Source organism: Haliotis asinina, chromosome 4 (genome assembly GCF_037392515.1).
Source record: "Haliotis asinina isolate JCU_RB_2024 chromosome 4, JCU_Hal_asi_v2, whole genome shotgun sequence".
Taxonomy (NCBI): domain Eukaryota; kingdom Metazoa; phylum Mollusca; class Gastropoda; order Lepetellida; family Haliotidae; genus Haliotis; species Haliotis asinina.
This window is the reverse complement of record NC_090283.1, coordinates 37,360,412-37,384,804: the sequence shown is the minus strand read 5'-3', so window position 1 is coordinate 37,384,804 and position 24,393 is coordinate 37,360,412. Positions and strand designations below refer to the sequence as shown.

Below are 24,393 nucleotides of genomic sequence, written 5' to 3'. Positions count from 1 at the left end.
CCACATCTTGGTTTTTCCGACATAAAATCTGTTTGAACGGGGCAGGTTTATCATTTTGACTGTTTGTCTAAAGCCACATATATGCCTGGGGGATGCCGTCTGATCGTTTCCATTCGATACAGATATATTAGAGAGTGGGTTAGATTTCTAGAATCGTACGGTGACTTTCAACTATAATATCAGTCTCAGTGCTAACCTTTACTGGAACACAGCCAGCTTTACGCAAATATTGACAAATGAAATCAAAATTCTCGAAATTATGGTGAATGCCGTTACAAATCTTGTCACAACTGTCACCGATTTTGACACATGATTGGTTTCAGCGAAGGCGTCCTTGGTCACGTTCACATGCTTTTGAAATAACCTTGAAGGATGACGTCATTACCATCAATTGTCGTAAGCATTTGTCACTTCTGTCACAGGAAGTAAATCACTTTCCTGACTTTATTAAGATCTTTGGCATTTGAATAACCCATATAGTACTGTGTACGATTACTGTTGGCTATGTTTCACAAGTACCATGACAGACAAACAGCTGGGAAGCAACATATATATGTGTTGACTGCACAACGTACATACTACATTTCCCACCCGTGTGCTTGTGCGTAGCAGATGGCACAAACCACATGTGCGCAGTTGTTGGCACAAACTACATGATATATCTCCCCACCTGTGTGCATGTGGACAGATGATCTCACAAACTACATGATACCCTCCCCACCAGTGTGCATGTGGACAGATGATCTCACAAACTACATGATACCCTCCCCACCAGTGTGCATGTGGACAGATGATGGCACAACCTACATCATACTCTCCCCACCTGTGTGCATGTGGACAGATGATGGCACAACCTACATGATACCCTCCCCACCTGTGTGCATGTGGACAGATGATGGCACAACCTACATGATACCCTCCCCACCTGTGTGCATGTGGACAGATGATGGCACAACCTACATCATACTCTCCCCACCTGTGTGCATGTGGACAGATGATCTCACAAACTACATCATACCCTCCCCACCAGTGTGCATGTGGACAGATGATGGCACAACCTACATGATACCCTCCCCACCTGTGTGCATGTGGACAGATGATGGCACAACCTACATCATACCCTCCCCACCTGTGTGCATGTGGACAGATGATGGCGCAACTTTCATCATACTCTCCCCACCTGTGTGCATGTTAACAGATGATGGCACAAACATAGCATTACGTGTATTTTTCTACACTTAAAACAACACTGTGTTTGCATGTGGTATATGCGTGTGTGTGTGCACCAATAGCAGTGCATGCCTTTATCTGCAACAACTCGTGTGTGTGTCTACGTGTGCGTGTGCGTGTACGTGTGCATTCACCAATAGCATCACATGTCTTTATCTACACGTAAAACACCAATCTGCGTGTGAGTATATGTGTGTATGTGCGCGTGTGTGTGCAGCAGTATCAACGCATGCTCGTATCGCCAAATGAAACCATTTGTGAAATAAAATCCAGAGAGGAGGCTACCAGAGGTCAAAGGGAAGCAACTCCTCTACGTCCGTGCTTAACACAGCAAAGTGTTGATCCAGATTTGGTTGAATAGATTCACACAACACGATCTGATTGTTTCCCTAATATTACAATGCACATGCATTATTGCTTTATAACTTACTCTCATGAATGGTTTAACAGCATGAGATAACTTGTAATCTGAATTCACATTGGATCTACCACCAGAGACCATATAATAGATTATATGGTCTCTGCTACCACTAAAGGCAAACCATCACTGCATTCATCAGTCATTATATATAGTGCATACCAAAGGCTAATCAGTCTAGAAATACTCACGTAGCAGGCAAATTCCCAAATGTATGTTTGTCAACATTTCTCTGGGAGGGAGTACAGAAGTCAATCTGGTTTACAGATCTATTCTAGTCGTAAGCACGTGAGAGGCAGGAGCAGACGTGAACGCGAGGCTATTAATAGCTTTAGAAGCTACAGTTTCAGAGTGGATTACACCTACGGTGGTGAATCTAATCCCATTGCCCTGTTGTTGTGCGTACCTCACCGACTTCCTCACACCACAGACCTTGCGGCCTACGGGTGAAGTTCGGTTGTAAGGCTCAGTGTAGGATTTGCGTGGATTAAACAAGGATCGCGTGCAACATGGGATTACACGGAAACCCTCACAACACGTCCCAATAAACTGGAAGAGGTACCGTGGTAAAGTCACCTACAACTTCTAGGTACGTACGTAGAACATAGATAAGCATGCCTCAGTTTGACTTGGATGCGGATGCACAGTGTGCTCGGCAGACAGATTTTTCAAGTAAGGCAGTTCACGAGCCCTTTACATCGTTTTGGTGTCATTGGTCATGCTTCATGCGTTAGCATACATTCGTATGACTATGTTGTTAATAAGAAAGGATATGGAAAAGGTATTCAGTGTCCAGCAAACGGCCGATACCTTGACAGAAAATTATAGCAGATGTCCTTATGTCTGAGGTAAGCGGCGTATTCTCCACTCACGGGTGTCTGTGCTCGTACTGTACAAAACTATAACATGTTTTTCAGTTTACTATTCTGTTTGGAATGAAGGATGATGGCTGCCGAGCCACCACCATACGATCGGTTAAGTCAGTCACCGATGTCTCATCGAACATCAACTTTTCCTAATCGTAAAAGAGATTAAAGTAATTGTCATGTGCCAGCGAATAGTTTCAGTGTGCATATATTTTACAAGAAGGTAAACTGAATTCACAGATGATTTTGCAACGGACAGTAAGTCTTATATGAGTTAGACAACACTTCAAGACAGACACGATCAAACTTCTCAGGTATGTCACACTAGCCCATAACGCCAGTAGACAATGATCGGATTACGGCCTAAAACAACTTATTTCAACACCAGATGGTCACTGTTGTATAATAAACGCTATGTCAACACAACGTAGTGACTGTTGTGAAGTATATACGTTATATCAAAGTGATTGTTGTGTTATAAACACCATTCCAACACGAGACAGTGACTATATCAACATGACATAGTGACTGTTGTATAGTAAACACCATTTCATCAGCACAGAGTAACTGTTATATAACATACTCTTTTTCAGCAAAAAATAGTGACAGTTTAGTTGTGCACACTATATCAACATGACATAATGACTGTTGGATAGTACACACTTTATCAAAACGTCACAGTGACTGTTTGGTAGTTAAACTATGTCAGCATCACATAGTGTCTGTCTTGTAGTATCTGTAGTATACGCTACGACATAATGACTGATTGCAAGTAAACACTATATCAACACCATATAGTGACTATTTTGTAGTATCTCTAGTATACGCTGTATCAACACAACACTGACTGTTGTGTAATGTACGACATACAAGAACATCACAGCGACTGTCTAGTAATAAACGTTATATCAACACGACATAGATACTGTTATTAGTAGGATACACTATATCAACACGACATAGATACTGTTGTTAGTAGGATACACTACATCAACACGACATAGATACTGTTGTTAGTAGGATACACTACATCAACACGACATAGATACTGTTGTTAGTAAGATACACTACATCAACACGACATAGGTACTGTTGTTAGTAGGACACAGTACATCAACACGACATAGATACTGTTGTTAGTAGGATACACCACATCAACACGACATAGGTACTGTTGTTAGTAGGATACACCACATCAACACGACATAGATACTGTTGTTAGTAAGATACACCACATCAACACGACATAGGTACTGTTGTTAGTAGGATACGCTACATCAACACGACATAGGTACTGTTGTTAGTAGGATACGCTACATCAACACGACATAGGTACTGTTGTTAGTAGGATACGCTACATCAACACGACATAGATACTGTTATTAGTAGGACACACTACATCAACACGACATAGATACTTTTGTTAGTAGAATACACCACATCAACACGACATAGGTACTGTTGTTAGTAGGATACACCACATCAACACGACATAGATACTGTTGTTAGTAAGATACACTACATCAACACGACATAGGTACTGTTGTTAGTAGGATACGCTACATCAACACGACATAGATACTGTTGTTAGTAGGATACACTAGATCAACGCGACATAGATACTGATGTTAGTAAGATACACTACATCAACACGACATAGATACTGTTGTTAGTAGGATACACTACATCAACACGACATAGATACCGTTGTTAGTAAGATACACTACATCAACACGATATAGATACTGTTGTTAGCAGGATACATTATGTCAACACGACATGCTGATTGTTGTGTAGTATCAGAGTGAGTGAGTTTAGTTTTACGCCACGCTCAGCAGTATCCCAGCTATGATGACGGCGGTCTGTAAATTATGGATCTGGACCAGACAACCCAGTGATCAACAGCAGGAGCATCGATCTACGCAATTTGGATACAATAACATGTATCATAGGAAAACACCGTAAAGAGCAAAACGTAATGTCACTGAACAGGTTTTTCTAAACAGAATCCACAAAATGCGCTGTTAAGCATTGTCGAGAGGGTGGATGCGTTGTAACTTCTCAACGTGCAGTATCTGCGCAATAGATAAGGTTTATGAAGATGCTTTCAGAATTGCCAAGAATTACATTTTCCACTCTCAGGTGTTTATAAATGTTTTCTTTACGCAATATATCATGTGACAGACCGTATCTCCCGAGTTCTGGTATCACAATGTGTCAGAGTTGGGTACCCTATAAACTGCGCCATGGTATCACAAAGTGTCAGAGTTGAGTACCCCTCTAAATTGCGGTGTGGTATCACAATGTGTCAGTGCTGGGTACCCTATTAAACTGGGACATGGTACCATAATGTGTCAGAGTTGGGTACCCTATTAAACTGCGGAATGGTATCATAATGTGCCAAAGCTTACAACACTTGCTGATTACTATGCACGCAATGCTAAGTTTGAGTGCACAACTGGACGATATTAGTCCTATGCGACCTTTAGGAAAGTTAGAAATGTATGTAATGTATTAATCGCCTACAGGAGCTATAACCAGGATATCCCGACACAAAATGGAAAATTGCAACCAAAACACTGAGACGCCACAATACACCTCTGAAATCTGGTGTAGACACTATCTGTCTACTACGAGATAGATATGGAAATATATTCCCTCCTTATCAAGAGTGAATGAATGCTGATAACTGACTTTGGGTGTTATAGATGGAGATTGGTAATAACGGTGTTTTGCTTTTCAATATTAAATTGTCTAGTGAAAACATTGTACAGTCTATATGTTAATGTCACGTGCAGTTCCTTGTGTTCATGGTGTGCAGTTCCTTGTGTTTATAGTGTGCAGTCTACTATAGATGTCACGTGCAGTTAGTTCCTTATGTTTATGGTGTGCAGTCTACTATTGATGTCACGTGCAGACCCTTGCGTTTATGGTGCAGAGCTTGCTATGGAGGTCACAGGAAGTACACCATTTACTAACTACAATAAAAGGGTATACATACAATACCTACCTAAAGTTATGTCCTTACAGAGAGTAATATTCAATACTCGGTACTTCAGTATAAAATGTCTGCAAAGCAACAGTTAGTTCTCAGTATTGAATGTTTTAACTCTGTTATGTAGGTACTTAGTGTTTAATCACAATACACACACTTCTAGAAACCCTCCACGAGAGTTGTGGGTTAACTTCTCTTAATGCTAGACACTTGATACTTGTCATGGGGGTATTTATTGCCAGACATTGTCAGATTAGTATATGACGACATAGGAAATGACGACCATTGTTGAAAGTTTGTAAAGTGTGTCCGCTCTTGGAAGTGGCGACTGGTTTTAGTAAAGGTTTAGCAACGACATATGAAATTCATCCAATCCATCTGTTATTCATTCAGTTATGTTTTCTCATATATTGTGATCATGCTCTTTTCTGTTGCATTTTTTCCCTTTTAGTCTCTGGTATGTTTGTCTCCATGTAGACGGTTCGTGTCCAGGTTTCCAACTGAGTAAATAACGGAACACCGCTGAGATGATATAAGGGGAATATGTAATGAACATGCAGTTTAACTTTGTGGGTGTATAGAATTGATATTAAAAGACTCAATTCATAATCATATTGTATCCAAAAAGGTATTCGGAGCCTACCTCATGTATTGTAACGTTGATAAGGTTTGAGAGAAATAATAGTCACAAGAAAACTGACCTTTGAGTTGATGTCAAAATGGTGTTTTTGTCATTATGATATTTTCTGCAAGAAGTTGAGTATCTATTTTCGTCCTCATTGGGATATCCCGCAGTGAGATGCAGCGCGTTTAGATCCCTGACGTCAACAGTACTGTTTGCATGTTTTGCGAACCACGTCGCGAATGCAATAGTAACAGTTACTAAATTTTCATCAGGTTAATTTCTCGATATTTACTCCTTTGTTCAAGCATACCATCCCAGTGAACTATTGCATAAAGCCGCTTAAGCCTTCCGACAGACCAAAACAGGTATGCAATCTTGTTGTATTACATATGCGTGAGTGTTGATGTGCGTGCGCTCTCCCAGATATTGTCAGGATAACACATTTCTGGACATCAGAATCGAGGGCCAGTTACCTTCCCGGTATTAGTTCTACTATAGTATGGCTCGGATTCTACTAATATTATAGGTAGTCAAAACATGCGTGTACCCTTCACCTAAATGTGGAATGAAATATCACAAGACATGATGACTTACCATTTATTTGTGTTCCCCGTTGATACGGCGAAATAGTGTTCCAAAATCCTCACTCACTCAGTTCATTGTACCTCATACATTACAAATAAAGGAAATGGTACAATTTGGTTTTATTACATCTGACACTGACACTTGATACATGCCCGTTCAATAGAGTATGGATCATGCAAGTAAACGTAAGGATCCACCTCCATATGTCATATCAGCCTTGATTAATGCCTATCACACATAGGCCGATGTCGGAACCAAACCTGAAAGTGTGTTTGACTAGAAAGTGTCCCCCTGAATTGATAAATATGTCAGTTTAGAGAGGTAGTTAATAAATATTATGCGGGAAAATGTTCATGAATAAACTATACCTAAGCACCTTTTGTGATGATATACTCCGAAATGTTGTGTTCCTCACATTACAGAGGTTGACATAAATAAACTATCCCCCCTTCTCGCGCCATGTGATTTCCTAACTAATGAATGTAACGAATGTACATTGGAACGCATAACAGGGTTTTCGGTGTGTATTTTATTATACAGAGCGGGGCCAATGCATATGCACTGCATATTGTCCTTCGACAGCACCCTTTGTCCTGTCGTTTGCGAGCCATTCTGATCGATGTCTTTTTCTTGGCTATAACTTTTGTATTCATTGTGCACGAATCTTGACCAACGACCTAAATAGCTAATATATCGTGGATCAAGTCATTTCAACTTTTAATATTACACTAAACAAATTTGTCAGATTATTTAGTAGTGTGCACCTTTCAATGTTGCACAAAGTTGGTAGAAATATAACCCATGAATGGTCAAGTCATCGCAAAATTGTTAATTGTGGAGCTACCTTCAGCTCTTCCTTTTTCGTGTCCACCCATTACTCTATACCTCAGTGTATGTCTATAATCATCTTTATCATTTTCGAATATCGTTAAATATTATTGCAATCATTTAGACGACGGCTATTGGATGAAGTATTGATTTAAGCAAGGAGGGAAGATCGCTTTGAAGGTGTAGATTGGATGTGTCTCGTGCTGGTGTTATATTTAAGCTGCATCATAATCAGTTGGCGCAAATCCAGTTTCCTTTGATCTGACAAACAGGGGCAACATGCACACGAAGAGTAAACCATCTGTCTGTATTCTGGGTTGGGCTATCAGCTTACCTCAGAGTCCGTAACGATCTAGCTAACTGAACATACTTTATATATAATTGTTTAAATCGTGAGTCCGGAGTCTCTGTCATAAGGATTGCATAAGGTTGTAAGAAAGACATAGCACTTGAGTGTTTGGTAAGGAGGTACACTGACGCACGCACGCACGCACGCACGCACGCACGCACGCACGCACGCACGCACGCACGCACGCACGCACGCACGCACGCACGCACGCACGCACATACATACATACATATCTGTAAATGAACGAGATAAATGACGTTGATTCCTATTACGTCATGGTAATGTAAATCAGAAGCTGACAAAGACCCATTTCTTGGTCTGACTGTTGATCAGTTTTCACTATAATATTATTATTGTACAAGCTGTACTTTTACATTGTTGTAGGTTTTCCATGACTGTTCCGAGTAAGTTCAGATCTTACTGTAATGTCAGTGTAAGACAAACTTATTGTGTGCCCCTGCTGTTCCCCTGCAACCAGGAGCTGGCACACTAACCTTCCATTGTCTTCCATTTGTTCATGGATCAACCAGCTGTAACTCAGTGTCATGCAATTTCATTGCATTCACACACAACTTTTTGCTAATGATACTAACTTTAGTCATTGATTTCTATGTTTGGTTGTGAAGCAAAAGTGCACGAAGGGACTCCTCAACCTAAAATGGCATTCTTTGTATTAACGCGTCCATTTTCAAGCTTAAACTATAAGTCTAACAGAAATCTGTACCTAAAAGGTTCAGTTGTAAGTCCACAAACAAGGAAATGTGATGTCATAATAGCAGCACAATTACATTGGGCAGTGGTGATGTGAATAGAGAAATAGATATAACATATTGCTGCGCGCACAAACTCGCACGCACGCACGCACGCACGCACGCACGCACGCACGCACGCACACAATTATATCAAAGCAGATACCAGGGGTTCAACATTATTTTAAAAAAGTGATTTGCCACAGGGCAACCGACTTTCAGAAAGTAACTTGTCCTGACTAATTTTCCACTTGCCTTTTGCCATAATCATGATGATGTAATTATGAAAGAATAAATCAGCGTGGTGTTTGATGTTAATGTTTACTGGACTGTTTATCAGAAAGTGATAGAAAGCAAAGACAGATACCTCTGCGTTATTACCATTGTATTGTAAATTTAATGGCTACATTTTGTGTAGATAATAAATGAAATCCAAATTTATTTACGGACAAGTAAGATACCATTATTTGATTGCCCGAAATGAAAATTGACCAAGATAGGCTATTCAAAGTGAAAAATCACTACGTTGAGTATGTTAATCTCGTGCATCCAGATATTCTGGGTCGTGTATATGTAGCAATGTTGTCTCCATGTCACCATGAAACCATTCGCTTCAGTGAAAACTATGGACGATTATATCTGATTGAGAATGACTTGAAGGCATCCTAATACGCCGGTCAAATAAACCGCATTTGAGCAGATGTGTGGATGTGGTATATAGGTGTATACTGTTGGGTCAAGGGTTTGCAAAGCCTCATCTGGACTCCTCCGCGCAGTAGCACTGAATGATAATGTGGGCATGCCAATGGCACCCTCCTATTCCACACTCTTTTTGTGGTACGCTGCTTCATTTAATGTGTTCTGTGTGTTCTCAGCAGCTTTTACAACGCCCTGCACCTGCATTCGGTTGTACGAGTGTGAACGTCAACGCCCAGAAAATTCTCTCAGATTTCAATTCATTGAATGCATTTAGTTGTATTTGTGCGAAATGTTTCACCACGATTTCACATCTATTTTTCATACAGTTAAGTGGACAAACAGACTCTATGGTTTACTTTCTTTTGGGCATCTTTACATAATAATCTATTACCCAATTTCCGCAGTACCCATGTATCGTGTTGTACTGTCCAGCTCGGACCATATCTATGCAACCTGTTTGTTGGTAAACCCATGTGGCCGCCGTACACGACTACGGTTCGTTTTCTCCGACGAGTTCTTAGGCTCGATTTCTCCATTTATCATTATGCGTACATTTTTTGTCGACTGTGAACACTGTAAATAAATGGTGTTAAAACCAAGAACAACATGACATGACGGTAAACCTATTTTCAAAGAAAATCGGTGTCGTTACCAAAAATAATCATCATAGTGTAATATTTGTTCAATAGATGACCTTCTGCACTTCATAAATGGTTATATTTCGTGATGGCTCAGTTCCGCAATATAAATTATGTTTGCAATTGCTCTGCTAGTGATCATGGACTAGAACACCAGATGGAATGTTGTAGATCAGTTTCGCAGTCTACGATCTTTGATATTTATGGGTGAACGCTCTCGGCATGTGAGTGTAGTGTATAGAGGTTGAGTCCCGGAAATTTGTAATGTCCGTTTACAGGTTCATCGGTGCACGAATAAACGCAACGCACCTGCTTCATCAGCATTTTTCTCCATTCCGGCAGGGTCAGGCGAAAATGATCAGAGGAATATTGCCAGCATGAACTAGTGAAGTGTTTATTATGGCCTCGAAAACTCAATTTAGAAATATATGAATGAAAAGATCACCCAAACGAACAGAAACCCTTACCCTTTTGATTGGAGAAGAATACTCACTACCCTCGATCATAATCTCCATTTGAATTATTGTGAATATCCAAGGTCCAGTACTTCCGAGTATATTAATCATACACAACTTTCAGAAATGCCATACAAGTTGTGAACGATTAACCACTACCCTGCAGGATGCACAAGGATAAACGATCGTGTACCCAAGGACCAACTACTCCCTGCAAGATGCACAGGGTAAATCATCTTCTACCCTACAATCAATTACTCCCTGCACAGGGATCATCTAATCCCTGTAAGACGTACAAGGATAAAAGATAATTCACCCAAGAATCGGCTTCTCCCTGCAGAAGGATAGTAGATAATTGTCCCAAAGATGAGTTACTCCCTGCACAGGAATCATCTGCTGCCTGCAAGATGCACAAGGACTTGTGTAGACGCAAGTCTGTTCTGGTCTCTAAAACCAGGGTGTGTATACGCAAGTCCGGGGTGATCTACAAAGCCAGCGTTTGTATACGCACGTCTGTCGTTGTCTTAAAGCCAGCGGGTGCATAGGCAAGTCTGTTTTGGTCTATTAAGTCAGCGGGCGTATTCGCAAATCTGTTGTGATCTATAAAGCCAGCATGTGTACACACAAAACTGTTGTGATCTATAAAGCCGGCATATGTGTACACACAAATCTGTTGTGATCTATAAAGCCAGCATGTTTCCACACAAATCTGTTGTGATCTATAAAGCCAGCATGTGTGTACACACAAATCTGTTGTGGTCTATAAAGCCAGACAGTGGCATACAGGTAGTGACATTATCATTAATGATATTCCATGCAATTAGATCGAGGAATGTTTCACGTCGGTGGCATTACTTACATGAACAGAGATAGAATAATGTAGTAGTATGTTATATTATATGCAGACATGCTGATGTTTTTACTATGGTGATACTACACACACTTAAATACAGGAATGTTATATATCAGTACTGTTCTATGAAGTGAAATACAGGAATGTTATATATCAGTACTGTTCTATGCAGTGAAAGACAGGAATGTTATATGTCAGTAATGTTCTATGAAGTGAAAAACAGGAATGTTATATGTCAGTAATCTTCTATGCAGTGAAATACAGGAATGTTATATGTCAGTAATGCTCTATGCAGTGAAATACAGGAATGTTATATGTCAGTAGTCTTCTATGCAGTGAAATATAGGAATGTTATATGTCAGTAATGTTCTACGTAGTGAAATACAGGAATGTTACGTATCAGTAATGTTCTATGCAGTGAAATACAGTAATGTAATATGCCAGTAATGTTCTATGCAGTGAAATACAGGAATGTTATATATCAGTACTGTTCTATGCAGTGAAATACAGGAATGTTATATGTCAGTAATCTTCTATGAAGTGAAAAACAGGAATGTTATATGTCAGTAATGCTCTATGCAGTGAAATACAGGAATGTTATATGTCAGTAATCTTCTATGCAGTGAAATACAGGAATGTTATATGTCAGTAATGTTCTACGTAGTGAAATACAGGAATGTTATATATCAGTAATGTTCTATGCAGTGAAATACAGTAATGTAATATGCCAGTAATGTTCTACGCAGTGAAAAACAGGAATGTTATATGCCAGTAATGTTCTATGCAGTGAAACACGGGAATGTTATATACAGTGACATACAGGAATGGAATGCTATATGTTAGTAATATCCTATGCAGTGAGATCCAGGAATGTTATGCGTCAATAATATTGTATGCATTTAGATACAGCAGAATGTCTTTACGTTAGTACTATTCTGTGCAGTGAGATACAGAAATGTGATCGTTAATGATATTCCATGCAATTAGATAGAGAAATGTTTTGCGTTAGTGGCATTACTTGAAGGGTTGTTCTATGCCAGTGACATTCCATAAAATGAGATACAGGAATGTTTTGCGTCAGGAATATCCCATGTAGTTATTCGTATGCTGAAGATTTTCTTCATCTGTGGAATCCCATGCACTACTTGTAAAGCAGTAGTTGGTGACACTTATGTCCCTTTGTTTAGAGATCAACAGGTGCCTCTGCAATAGCATAAATACGTATATGAGAATCGGGGACTTGGCCAGTGAACAAAGTGATGGACAGTAGATCTGTATTCGAACTCACGAGGTTCTCGTTTCCATCCAGCAGGCAGGCAGCATCAAACTATATGCATTTATGTCTTTGGCAGGAAGCATCGTTTGGCAAACAGCTTGTCTGAAGTGCGTTGGCTTATGGGCAAATTACTGGCAAAAACAGAAAACGACACAAAGATTTAATCCTCACAGAGGACGCCTGCCTCTTCCCCCCATGGAATCTTACCATGAAAAATCGTTCTAAACTTCCATTAACTTTCGCTGTATGTATGTTATAATGAATACATTAACGTATATTCATAAGTTGCGATGATTTGTAGGATATTATCGGCTTTACAAGCGATTATACAGGGAATGGGGTGATTTCTTTTCTAGGTAGAAGGTTCACTAATTAACTTCAAGGAGATTCACTAAAGGCAATCCATCGGTAGAACAAAACATGCTACGTTGTAGGGCAAGCGTAGAGTTGGTCCGGAACCAGTCTGGTCGCACCTCACGATGGCTGTAATATACCGGGTGATTTCGGTGTTTATTACAGCTGGACGATGTATCTGTGTTTGCGTGGAAGGTATAATGTAAAATCAGATCTCCCGGTTGCCAAGTTTATGCGTCAATATATCGGTATGGCGAATGGAACCAATATGATATGTGTGGGAGAATGCAATCCTCTGTTATATTCATCATAATGTATGTAACATCAACCTATATGACAGTGGTGCAAGTAACAGAAGGTTTCTTTCGATAGATGATGGATCTGACTGCTTTTGGCGCAAGCGTAAAACAATCCCGGCACATATTTACTTTGTGTAGTATGAATACACATCTTTTTTGTGCAAAGTTTAATATGCCACACGAAGCTATGCTGTGATTGGATGTTACTGTGTCGCCTTTCAACGGCATACCTTTGTCCTATTTCGATGACTCAGATGTGCTCTGACATCACCCATGTAATGTGACACGATCTTGATGGGCACTGAGTGAACGGCATCAGGCAAAAGCATTGCCAGCTTGCTTTTCCCATTGGTCTTGTTCACTGGTACAAGATGGGCAGTTTGTGTGTCTCACCAAACTAAACACATGGTACAAAAGGACCAGTTTATGTCTTTCACTAGTTTTGTGACTTGATATGTGATGGATCTTCTATGTCTTTTACCAGTGGTATAAACTGACACAAAATCGACAGTATGTGTCTCTCGCTGAACTTTTGTCTTTATAAAACATGGACAAATCAGGTCACTGTATTAATACTAAATTCATCCGTTGCACGTTCCTCGTACCACCAGTCGCTTTTATCAGAACTCCAGTGCTGGCACTGGTGTAAATGTCGACAACTACCTCACACTGCACTACATTTACAGCGCGACGTCAACAGCGTGCACGTGTATTATGTCCATCAGTCTTGTTCTGCGATAACGATGTGTCCAAGAATATCAGTTTTGTCTCCTGTGGTGTTGTTTTAATTAACCCAGAAACCATTAACACTAATTGAATAGGGATCAAACTACACTCCCATATCAATCCATGTTTTGATTGGTGGACAGACAAATCCTGGTGTGGCCACGTATATCTGAGCACATGCATATCACTCACAATTAGTTAAGACAAATACTGGACAAACACTTCTCAGTTTTATTCACTGTTGATTGTACTGTCAAGATGGGGACCAGCTCTCCTCCTGCAGAGTGTTTACATTACTTTTACACCCAAAGAAACGCCCCTAACGATCAATTTTCAGCAATCGGTTGTTATCAAGTAAGTTATGGACTCATCAGCAAGAATATATTGAATTACTTCATTACATCTCCACTTTCTTATCTACACTGATATAGGGCATGTTGTTATATTTGATGTTGGATATGAACTGTAACACACAGATGTGTGCTAGTTGTCTGCAATACACTGGTGTCATACTTACACCAGTTTGTCACATGTTTTCTACATATAGGGCATCGAATGTGACACACTTCTATTCTTCAACTAGGGGCAGATGATTGGCAGCTGTCTTTGGCAAATATGGATTAATACTTAAGTACCACATACACGTATAAACCTTGGTTTAACAAGACATTCACAAAAGAAATCTAATAGTTCTTGCAGTTTGGTGGGTGCTTCTACCAATTATATTAGTTCATCTACAACTGACATGCAAATATTTGAACAATTATTCAGTGACTGTTGAGAAAATGATAAGGCCAAGTTTTCACACTTGTATGAAACCTGTAAAAACAGTAGAAACTAAGATGTGTTTTCCTTCCCCGTCTTTCCATGTGTGCCATGTATGCTACGATCTTTAACCATAGGCTGTAACATAAACGTATAATTTATTGTAGTGTAGTGTTTCCTAAATCCGCCTTGTTATTCAGCCACAATGTCAGAATTTAGTATTTTCAGTACAGTTTCAGGTCTCATCCGTATAGTGGGAGTGAATCTGTTGTTTCAGTGATACAACCAACTGTATGTGGGAGCAAAGCAGGTTACCATGCAAGTGGACCCCTGATATATTCCTGGAGTTCTGTGTTAAATAGTTCAGATGGAGCCTACCATTTCCGGGTGATTTATGTAAATTAAACACATCTATCGCCATCTATTGCCACATAATATTCCTGCACTGGAAGGATATTCGTCCCTCAGCAGTCAAAATGTTGACCCATGAACTCGATACTATAGTATCTAGTAAACTGGACAGAAGTACAAGAATCAGCTGTATCAAGCAGTATCATTTTCAACACCCGGTAGTTAACTAACAAAATTCATGGAGTCATTACAGCTGTGTTAATTGTGAATGTGACCCACTATTCCTGTGACCAAGGTGCTTTGCTTTTGGGATAATCCAACTGGAAACGTTTATAATTGTTTAGGATATCATTAACGTCTACGTTTCGATGGGAATATATTTGTATGAATTCAGCGTCTGTGTAAGCAGCCCGAATCGATCAGGTCAGGGATTTTTCACGGAGGTAATTTTCCTTGGAAGGTATATACGAGAGACTGCTGATAACGAACTTTTAAGGACATGCAACTGCAAATACAGTTTAAGCGCTGGGATGGTGTACGTAGCAGTACCGCCCTCTTATCTCGAACGTGTAAAGTTACAACTGACCTGTTGTGATTGGTCAGTTTCAGTATACCCATGTCCTGATACATGCTTTAGACTGTGTGCAGGGTGTCGCCGACCACCTCAGTGCTTGACACCAATACCTACGTGAGATCGTACTTTCAGTGTTTGTGGTGAGTTAAGTCAACGTGATGTCATAGATATATAATATGTTTCCGTTCATGTGTGCTTGCTGACAATGTTGTTTACAGTATCGACGAAACTATATGTTAGTTAACCTAACACACGTCTATAAACAAAACAGCCTGTTTTCGAGTTAACAAAATAGATTTGATACAATACATGCTTAGACCGGTGAAAGGACGTTCAGTGCCTGTCATCTGAACATGGGTGTGTCTTTGTTTTCAGTTTGGTATTGAGCACAACACACTTTCGCAACATCTTGTATGTCCTAAAAATGGTAAAGAAACTTCATGTTATTTATATTACTGTCACCAACAAATTTCAAGTAATGTCTATTTGTACTGACTTTGTGTAAGTCCTGCTTCTGATCACAGGAGTGTAGATCTCAAATGAAGTTCTTTATCATAAATGTAAAAACTGTTTGAAAGTTGCATCACTGATTATGAAAAAGCAGTATTTATCCTACACTCTGTTGAGTACAAGTACCGAAAGTGTATGCATGGACATAAGCAGAAGTCAACATAATGATCAACTTATCGATCAGCACCTTAGGTCCTTGAAAGGTTCTTAATGGTCTTTTAATAAACGATTTATCTTTCTTACGGTGCAGATGATAGCAATGACACACTTAAAATCAAAAGCGTATATTAGAAACATTGAAAATATTTTGTGTCGCATTTTAACTTGAAGGAAGCTTACTATTGTCTATCTTTTTTTCAGGAAACAGTACGGCGGTCGTGAAGTGACGCAACGTAATGTAATGGAGGGGGATTGTATCGTCTGCTTTCTTGGACTTTTCCTGCTGTGTGCGCAGAGAGCGGTTGACGCCGTCAACAATCCAATAACCGTGACACAGGCTGGCACGGTCAAGGGTATTACACACGAGTTCGGTGGCAGACTAAACAGAAAGTCAGTTGACGTTTACTATGGTATACCTTATGCTCAACCGCCAGTAGGTGATCTGCGTTTTAAACTGCCAGTTCAGATTGACAGGTGGGATGGTGTTTTGGATGCCACCAGGAAACCAAATACATGTATGCAAGGATATGATACGTTCTTGGGTAATTTTAGTGGCGCTACGGTTTGGAACCCAAATACAGAACCATCGGAGGATTGTCTATACCTCAATGTTTGGGTTCCCAAAAGTGGCAGGTCCAATTCAAAAAACAAAGCTGTGTTTGTCTGGATATACGGTGGAGGTTTTTACAGTGGATCATCAACTTTAGAAATATATGAAGCCAAATATTTAGCAGTAGAAAATGATGTTATTGTTGTATCTATGCAATATCGTGTTGGCGCCCTTGGGTATCTTGCAATGGGTCACCCACAGGCACCTGGTAATATGGGAATGTTTGATCAGAGGATGGCCTTAGAATGGGTCAAACGAAATATTGAGTCTTTCGGAGGCAATTCACGAAATGTGACAATTTGTGGCGAAAGCGCTGGAGCAGTGAGCGTAGGTTTACATCTCTTATCGCCAATAAGCCGCGGACTGTTCGATAGGGCGATCCTACAGAGTGGGGCTCCACAGACAAAATGGGCTACTATACCAATGCACGAAGCTGAGAGAAGAGCTCGCAGGTTTGCAGAACTTCTGGGATGTGATCATGAAGCTACTAAGTTTGAAGTTATCCAATGCTTAAAGAGCAAACCGGCGAAGGAGTTTCAGATGCACGAATTTACCGTGATTGGTGGTGGGGTGGTTCAGTTTCCCTTCATCCCAGTGATAGACGGCAGCTTCTTGGTTGAAAGTCCAGAAGAGTCGATCAGACTGCGAAGGTTCAAAAAGATTCCACTTTTGTTGGGCAGCAATGCCAATGAAGGAACATTCTTCTTGGTGTATTTTAATAAAGACTTTTTTAACATATCCTTAGCAGCAAATATCAGCAATGTACAGTATACAATGGTAATGGATGAAATGTTTAAGACCTATCCCCGACATCCGCATCGACTTAACAACTTTGGGATGGACGCAATACTGTTTCAGTACACAAACTGGCTGGACCCGGAAAACCAAACAATGATCAGACACAACATAGAACAGGCTGTCGGCGATTTCCATTTCGTGTGTTCGGTTAACGACCTTGCACAGGCATATACAAGCGCTGGCCAAAATGTTTACTACTACAGGTTCACTCATCGGATGAGCAACCATGTTTGGGGAGAATGGATGGGTGTACTACATGCAGATGAAATAAATTTTGTGTTTGGAGAACCATTGAATCGTACGAAAGGATATACAGCACACGAGAAAGAACTCAGCAAAAAGATGATGCGTTACTGGACTAACTTCGCCAAAACAGGGTAAGTTTTTTACTTCACGTTTCTGATGTTATGTCTATGTTACACCTCATTTGTAATTGCAGACACAATATTGGATGGGAGTCATTAAAAGTCTGTTTAAAGTAGCTGTTTAATAATACATGTCTACTGGTTAAGTTCAGTCTCCCTTCACCCCCCCCCCCCCTCACTCTCTCTCTCTCTCTCTCACACACACACACAGAGACACTCACTCTCTCTCTCTCTCTCTCACACACACACACACACACACACACACACACACGCGGAGCTTCTGCTGGCTTTTCGCAATGTTAGCCACTATTCAACTATACACAACGATGGGATGGTTTAACACACTGGTCGTTTATGACTAAAACTACACGGGAGACAATCTTTTTTGCAGTATTTCATCCTCCAGAGCCTCTAATAATCTCATTTGTTTATCACACTAAAACTATGAAAGAGCAAGTATTTCATCTTAAACATATGTGTATTTTTTAAATCAGAATTCTTTGTTTCTTTTATGTCGCTTACCACGTGATGCCCGCTGATGAGTTTTCGCAACCTGAATTATGTGCAAGTGGTCACAAGAATAGGAAACCCAACAATGAATGAGGGAACTGTGCTAGTCATTTGATGCAATAAACATGTTAAAAACGTAAAGCAGCAAAACGTATACATGTTTAATCAACGGAAGAAAACAAACGAAAAAAAACCCCCCAAAACCCCAAACAAACCCAGGATATTTCGCCATTCTGGACCTGTCGTTGGTGTTGCTTTATCTCAACCTCTACATGTTTCGTGTGGGATATGTTTGGTGTAACAGCCGACCATGTCCAGCATATTTTTATTTTTCTGCCTCGTAAAGTCTGTCACAGCACATGCAGCATACGGGCGGGCATTATCCTGCTCTCACGTGGCGTTACATTACGTTTACAAATGGTAAACAAAGATGTTGAACGATGTTGTCACGGTAGACAACGAGCCGTTGTGTCCTCCTTTGAGATATGATGTCTACCCACACGATTCCGATTCCGTGCCAATTAAGGCTATAAATGTCAGACACAGTAGTTAATGAAAGTGACAGTGTGATACAGGTTGGCTGACACGTCAATGTACATGGGGTAGTGATAAGGATTGAGACTGCAGATAGGCATCATATAAAGAATCATAGTTAGATCCACAAGGCTTGACTACATGCTTTTGTATCTTTAGAAATACTTGGACGATGGCTGTCCTGAATTAGTCGCAATGACAATATCACAATTTTGGCCAACAAAAAGAATTCGATGTGGCGGCCTCAGAAGATGTTTTCATATATTCTTGAAGTATGAAGCAGGGGATAGTATGTAGAGTTTGGAACTGTTCGAACAGATAGTTAAGAGGAGTTACAAGTACTGATAAATATTGAAATATGCATGACCAAGACCTTACAAACCAACGGTACCATTTAGCGACATAGGACGTTGAAGACAGCACCCGAATATAGAAGCCACCTTACCACTGGTTTCTGATACCGCACAGAATCTGGTTAGAATTGTACAATCAAGCCTTAGAGTTAGAACTTGATTATACCGTTAATAAGAAGAGGAACGATTACAGTCAAGCTGCTTACTGTCAGCGGTGTTGTGTACGAACCGGTGACGATGCTTGACCTTTTGCAGTAATCGTCTACCTATGTTTTCACTGTGAGTAACTCTTTACATTGCCTTGATGTAAACCGTGGCCGCTGCTGCGCTGGTACGGAATGCAACTACGACCGCCATACAACAGAACTTCAACGATGGTGATGAATTTGATGGGTATGTCTCACGTCACTAGAACCTGCTGTGTAGCTGTCAGTCTTCAGTCTGACATACGCGTACACTGTTAGGTTTGCTTGTTGGTATACTCTAATCAAAACGTTAGGAATATTTCGATTCATTTAAGGCTTGGATATTGTAGCGCGAAGCGGGGGATATAGTATTAAGCTCCGTCCGCCCGTCCGTCCGTACGGATTGAAATGTCTTCAAAACCGTTGACTAGATTCTTTTCGTATTTGGTATCTAGATTTATCACAGTAAAAGAAAGGTCTCAGTCAGGTTTAGTGACCTTGACCTTAATGTCAAGGGCACACACGGACTTGTCAGCGAGATATCTCAAGAACCGTTCTCTGTATTTTATTCATACTCAACACCAAGTTTTATGGAGGTAGGGCAAAGGGAACAGTCGATTTTGGTGACCTTCACACAATTTTCAAGGTAACGGCGACAATTTGAAGATTTCAGCATGTTAAACTGCATGTTAAACTTGTTTTCAGCACCTGACTCCAATGAAGAATACTTCTAAGTGACCCTTCAAAATGTGTTTGTGTTTGAACAACTACAGTGCAAGATATCAAGAGAGTTTGAGAGTAATGTTTTTATTGACATTTTACTTCATCATAAACTACGACCTTCACTTTGCGGCGGGGATTACATCACCTTAGTGACAATGCTTGTAATTATATCAGAGAAACTCAAATATTTATAGACAATAACGGAAATATGTTGAGTGTATTTTACGTTGGTGTAACGGTCTTCAGGAACCCATGCTTGGCCAGAGAAGGGGACTAACGGGATCGGGTGGTCTGGCTTCTTGACTTTGTTGAGATATGTCTCCACTGCGTAGATTGATTGTCAGGGTGATTTTCTGAACCAGACTCGCATATTTAAACATATTCTACAGAACTGCATCTATCCAAGATATAGCTTCATCAATTATTATGAACATGATAATTTACCAAGCACCACCTGAATCCATTGTCAACGGGTGTCCTATGTGGTTGGTGCTTCGACTTCGGATCAGCGCACGGATAGGATGACTGGAGAATTACATACATGCAATACTTTGACGAAGACAAATGATGAATACGTTGATGAAGACGAATGAATACGTTGATGAATACGAAGGCATAGTTTAGTTGTTCAAACTTCTTTAGTTGGTTTCACAAGACATGACAAACAAGTGTACATGAATGAGGTGAGCGGACTTCCAGCTCAACCCAAGGGCCTTTCCTGCGAGCGGCATAATCCTGCTCGCGGTCGTCCCCACAAAGACAGTCGGAAAGCCGGTCTCCACACTCACATCTCACTCCTCATCTCTCACGTACAGTATAGATGTGAGCATACATATATATAGTTTTTAACAACAATAGACAGGCAAAGATTCAACAATGGACAGATAGAGAAGCTAATAGTACTTCCTTCTACAGCTGATGTGATGACAGACACAGCCAAGGGGGATGACCAATAAAGGCCATAAATGTCATATACAGTAATTAATGGAAGTGACAAAGAGGAACAAGGTAGCTGACAAAACAATGTACTCTGCGGTAGTGATAAAGATCAAGATTGCAGAATAATAATAATAACTAAATATCATATAGCCTGGCTACATAGTTTTTGGTCTGTAGAAATATTTGGACATGGCTGTCCTGAAGTAGACACTATAACAACTTCCCCCTGTTCCGTAAAGCTTGGACCCCAAGCTTAAATAAATTGAGTTCAAACTGATAGGAGTGAAGCTTTGTAAATACCAACAGTGCGAATCAGTACATAATCACGGTAAAGTGATTCTTGATGTCGTTGACATCCCGTGCAGCAAATATATCTATGCATCGACGGTAAGAGAGTGATCATCTTGTCAATTTGACACCAGAAAAATAATCATAGGATCATTGCAATGTACATTTCACATTCGCGTATTGGCTACTTAGGACAGTTTCAAGAAATATTCAAAGTCTGAGCAGGATATTCAAATCTGGGGTCTGGCTTTGTGGTGAGGCTCAGTACCAAATAATGATAATAATTAGCGTCATAAAAGTATGCATTAAACATCTCAGCAAATATTTCACATTAAGGAATTTGAAACCAGGAGTCTAGCTTTACCGCGCGACTCTAGACGATACTTGTGGGTACTGTTGCCCTTTTAAGTATGATGGGTGCTCTTCCCGTGCCTGTGACGGAGCTTGCACATATAGTGCAGGTGCTATGCCCAATAAAAAATAATACTCCTACAATGGGGGCTATTCCTGTGTCGTTGACAGAGCTTGCCCATATATTGTGGGTGCTATGCCCAATAAAGAAGTATTAATAACAACCCTACTCTGACTTCAAAATTCTAAATGCTGAATATTGCTTTGCTGTTAATGCCTTAATATTGACACATGATAAAAATGTGGTTATGGGTATCTGGAGAAAAGAATATTCCTACTCTGACTTCATTCCGTATCTATATAAGTAATCAATGTTCACATGCTCGAAATACAATATGGTATAGATATAAGACGGTAGTAATGTACTGGTCTATGATCAAACATACCTGGTTGCACTTAGCAACAATAACACATTGTATATCCTGCACTCAGTTCATTTAAGTACACACAGATAAGTAAGTCCTAATGAGCTGTCTTGTACACAATGTTCATGTTGAAGATGTTCATAAGGTGGCTTCTGGATGAATACACGATCTCCATGGGAGAGACGCACCTACTTTCTTGGTCTGTCATATCTTGCTGTTCCATCCTTAACTTGTGGGTTGTCCATTAGGTGGTTGCTGTATGACGCTCCATTCAAGATGGCAGTGTTGAGGGACCATGTTTGTTTTGCAATCTCTTCGTTTTGACGTAGAACTTGGGGAATCATCCTTGATACATGATGTTAATGGTAGGCACATAGAGAGGTTTCAAGATCGGGAGTAAGCTAAAAAGTTACTCCATCCGGATTCTGACACCAGTTGTCAACGGGTGTCCTATGTGGTTGGTGCTTCGACTTCGGATCAGCGCACGGATAGGAGGACTGGAGAATTACATACATGCAATACTTTGACGAAGACAAATGATGAATACGTTGATGAAGACGAATGAATACGTTGATGAATACGAAGGCATAGTTTAGTTGTTCAAACTTCTTTAGTTGGTTTCACAAGACATGACAAACAAGTGTACATGAATGAGGTGAGCGGACTTCCAGCTCAACCCAAGGGCCTTTCCTGCGAGCGGCATAATCCTGCTCGCGGTCGTCCCCACAAAGACAGTCGGAATGCCGGTCTCCACACTCACATCTCACTCCTCATCTCTCACGTACAGTATAGATGTGAGCATACATATATATAGTTTTTAACAACAATAGACAGGCAAAGATTCAACAATGGACAGATAGAGAAGCTAATAGCACTTCCTTCTACAGCTGATGTGATGACAGACACAGCCAAGGGGGATGACCAATAAAGGCCATAAATGTCATATACAGTAATTAATGGAAGTGACAAAGAGGAACAAGGTAGCTGACAAAACAATGTACTCTGCGGTAGTGATAAAGATCAAGATTGCAGAATAATAATAATAACTAAATATCATATAGCCTGGCTACATAGTTTTTGGTCTGTAGATATATTTGGACATGGCTGTCCTGAAGTAGACACTATAACACCATGGACAATTTGATGTAATTAGGGCCCAAACTGGAATGCACATGTAAAGCATGTGTTTCACGTAATATCTCAAAAAGTATAGGTCAAATGATGGATGCCGAAGACCTGCACAGGCAAGAACGTCTGGTGTGGTGCAGGCTCCCAGAAGCAAGCCGCAACTTGATGGCACGGTGCTTGGTTCATTGGTCTGAAAGTCGTTACATGTTTACCGACGGCCGTTGTCACGTGTAAAATCGCCGTAACGAAGTATTTCACCAGGGGATGATCCGACTCCGTAATCAGGATTATCATGGCTCCACTGTCGTGCATACCAAGGTGGAACTGGATATCCTCTTCTTCGAATCTGTTGGAATTGGTGCAGGCAATAGAACGTCCTTGTACGCTTGATGTAATGATAGACACATCAACTAGGGTGGTAAATAAATGCCATAAATGTCATATACAGTAATTTATGGAAGTTATAGTATGATACAGGATAGCTTACAAGACAATACACAAAGCGGTAGTGATAATGATAAAGAATGCAGGATAAGTCATTACAATGAAGCTTCACATGTCTTGGCTATATAGGTCTTGGTCGTTGGAAATATTGGGACTATGCGTGTGTACGATGTTCGTCATTATGAAAACATTTAGATATAGATGTTCAAGAGAGTTCACCCTCGGGTGGTAGTTCAGGCTGGTAACGAAAGATGAAACCCAGGGATGAAATTTCAGACAGCTTCCATGTTAATTACAGGCGGGGTAGATATTGGACAGATTTTGACAAATGCTGGTAATGTTTACCGAACGCAAGTGGCCAGTGTTGGCAGTGCGGAGACCCGCTATGTCAGTTACGTATAGGTATGAAGTTGAAGATTCTTCATTATAGACGTGG

The 24,393-nt window shown here is 40.3% G+C and overlaps 1 protein-coding gene across 2 annotated transcripts in view; it reads left to right on the top strand.

Moving 5' to 3' along the window:
- The first annotated feature begins 2,021 nt into the window (after nucleotides 1-2,021).
- Nucleotides 2,022-24,393, top strand: part of LOC137281530 (acetylcholinesterase-like) — a 46,154-nt gene continuing 23,782 nt past the window's right edge. Inside the window, exons 1-2 of one of the 2 annotated variants that reach the window (XM_067812812.1) lie at nucleotides 2,022-2,237; nucleotides 16,506-18,089. In XM_067812812.1, coding sequence (XP_067668913.1) covers nucleotides 16,546-18,089 — 1,544 coding nt within the window. In that variant the 5' untranslated portion in view covers nucleotides 2,022-2,237; nucleotides 16,506-16,545. Of the gene's footprint in view, nucleotides 2,238-15,707; nucleotides 15,776-16,505; nucleotides 18,090-24,393 lie in introns of those variants that run through there. The other variant, XM_067812811.1, reaches the window with a different exon arrangement.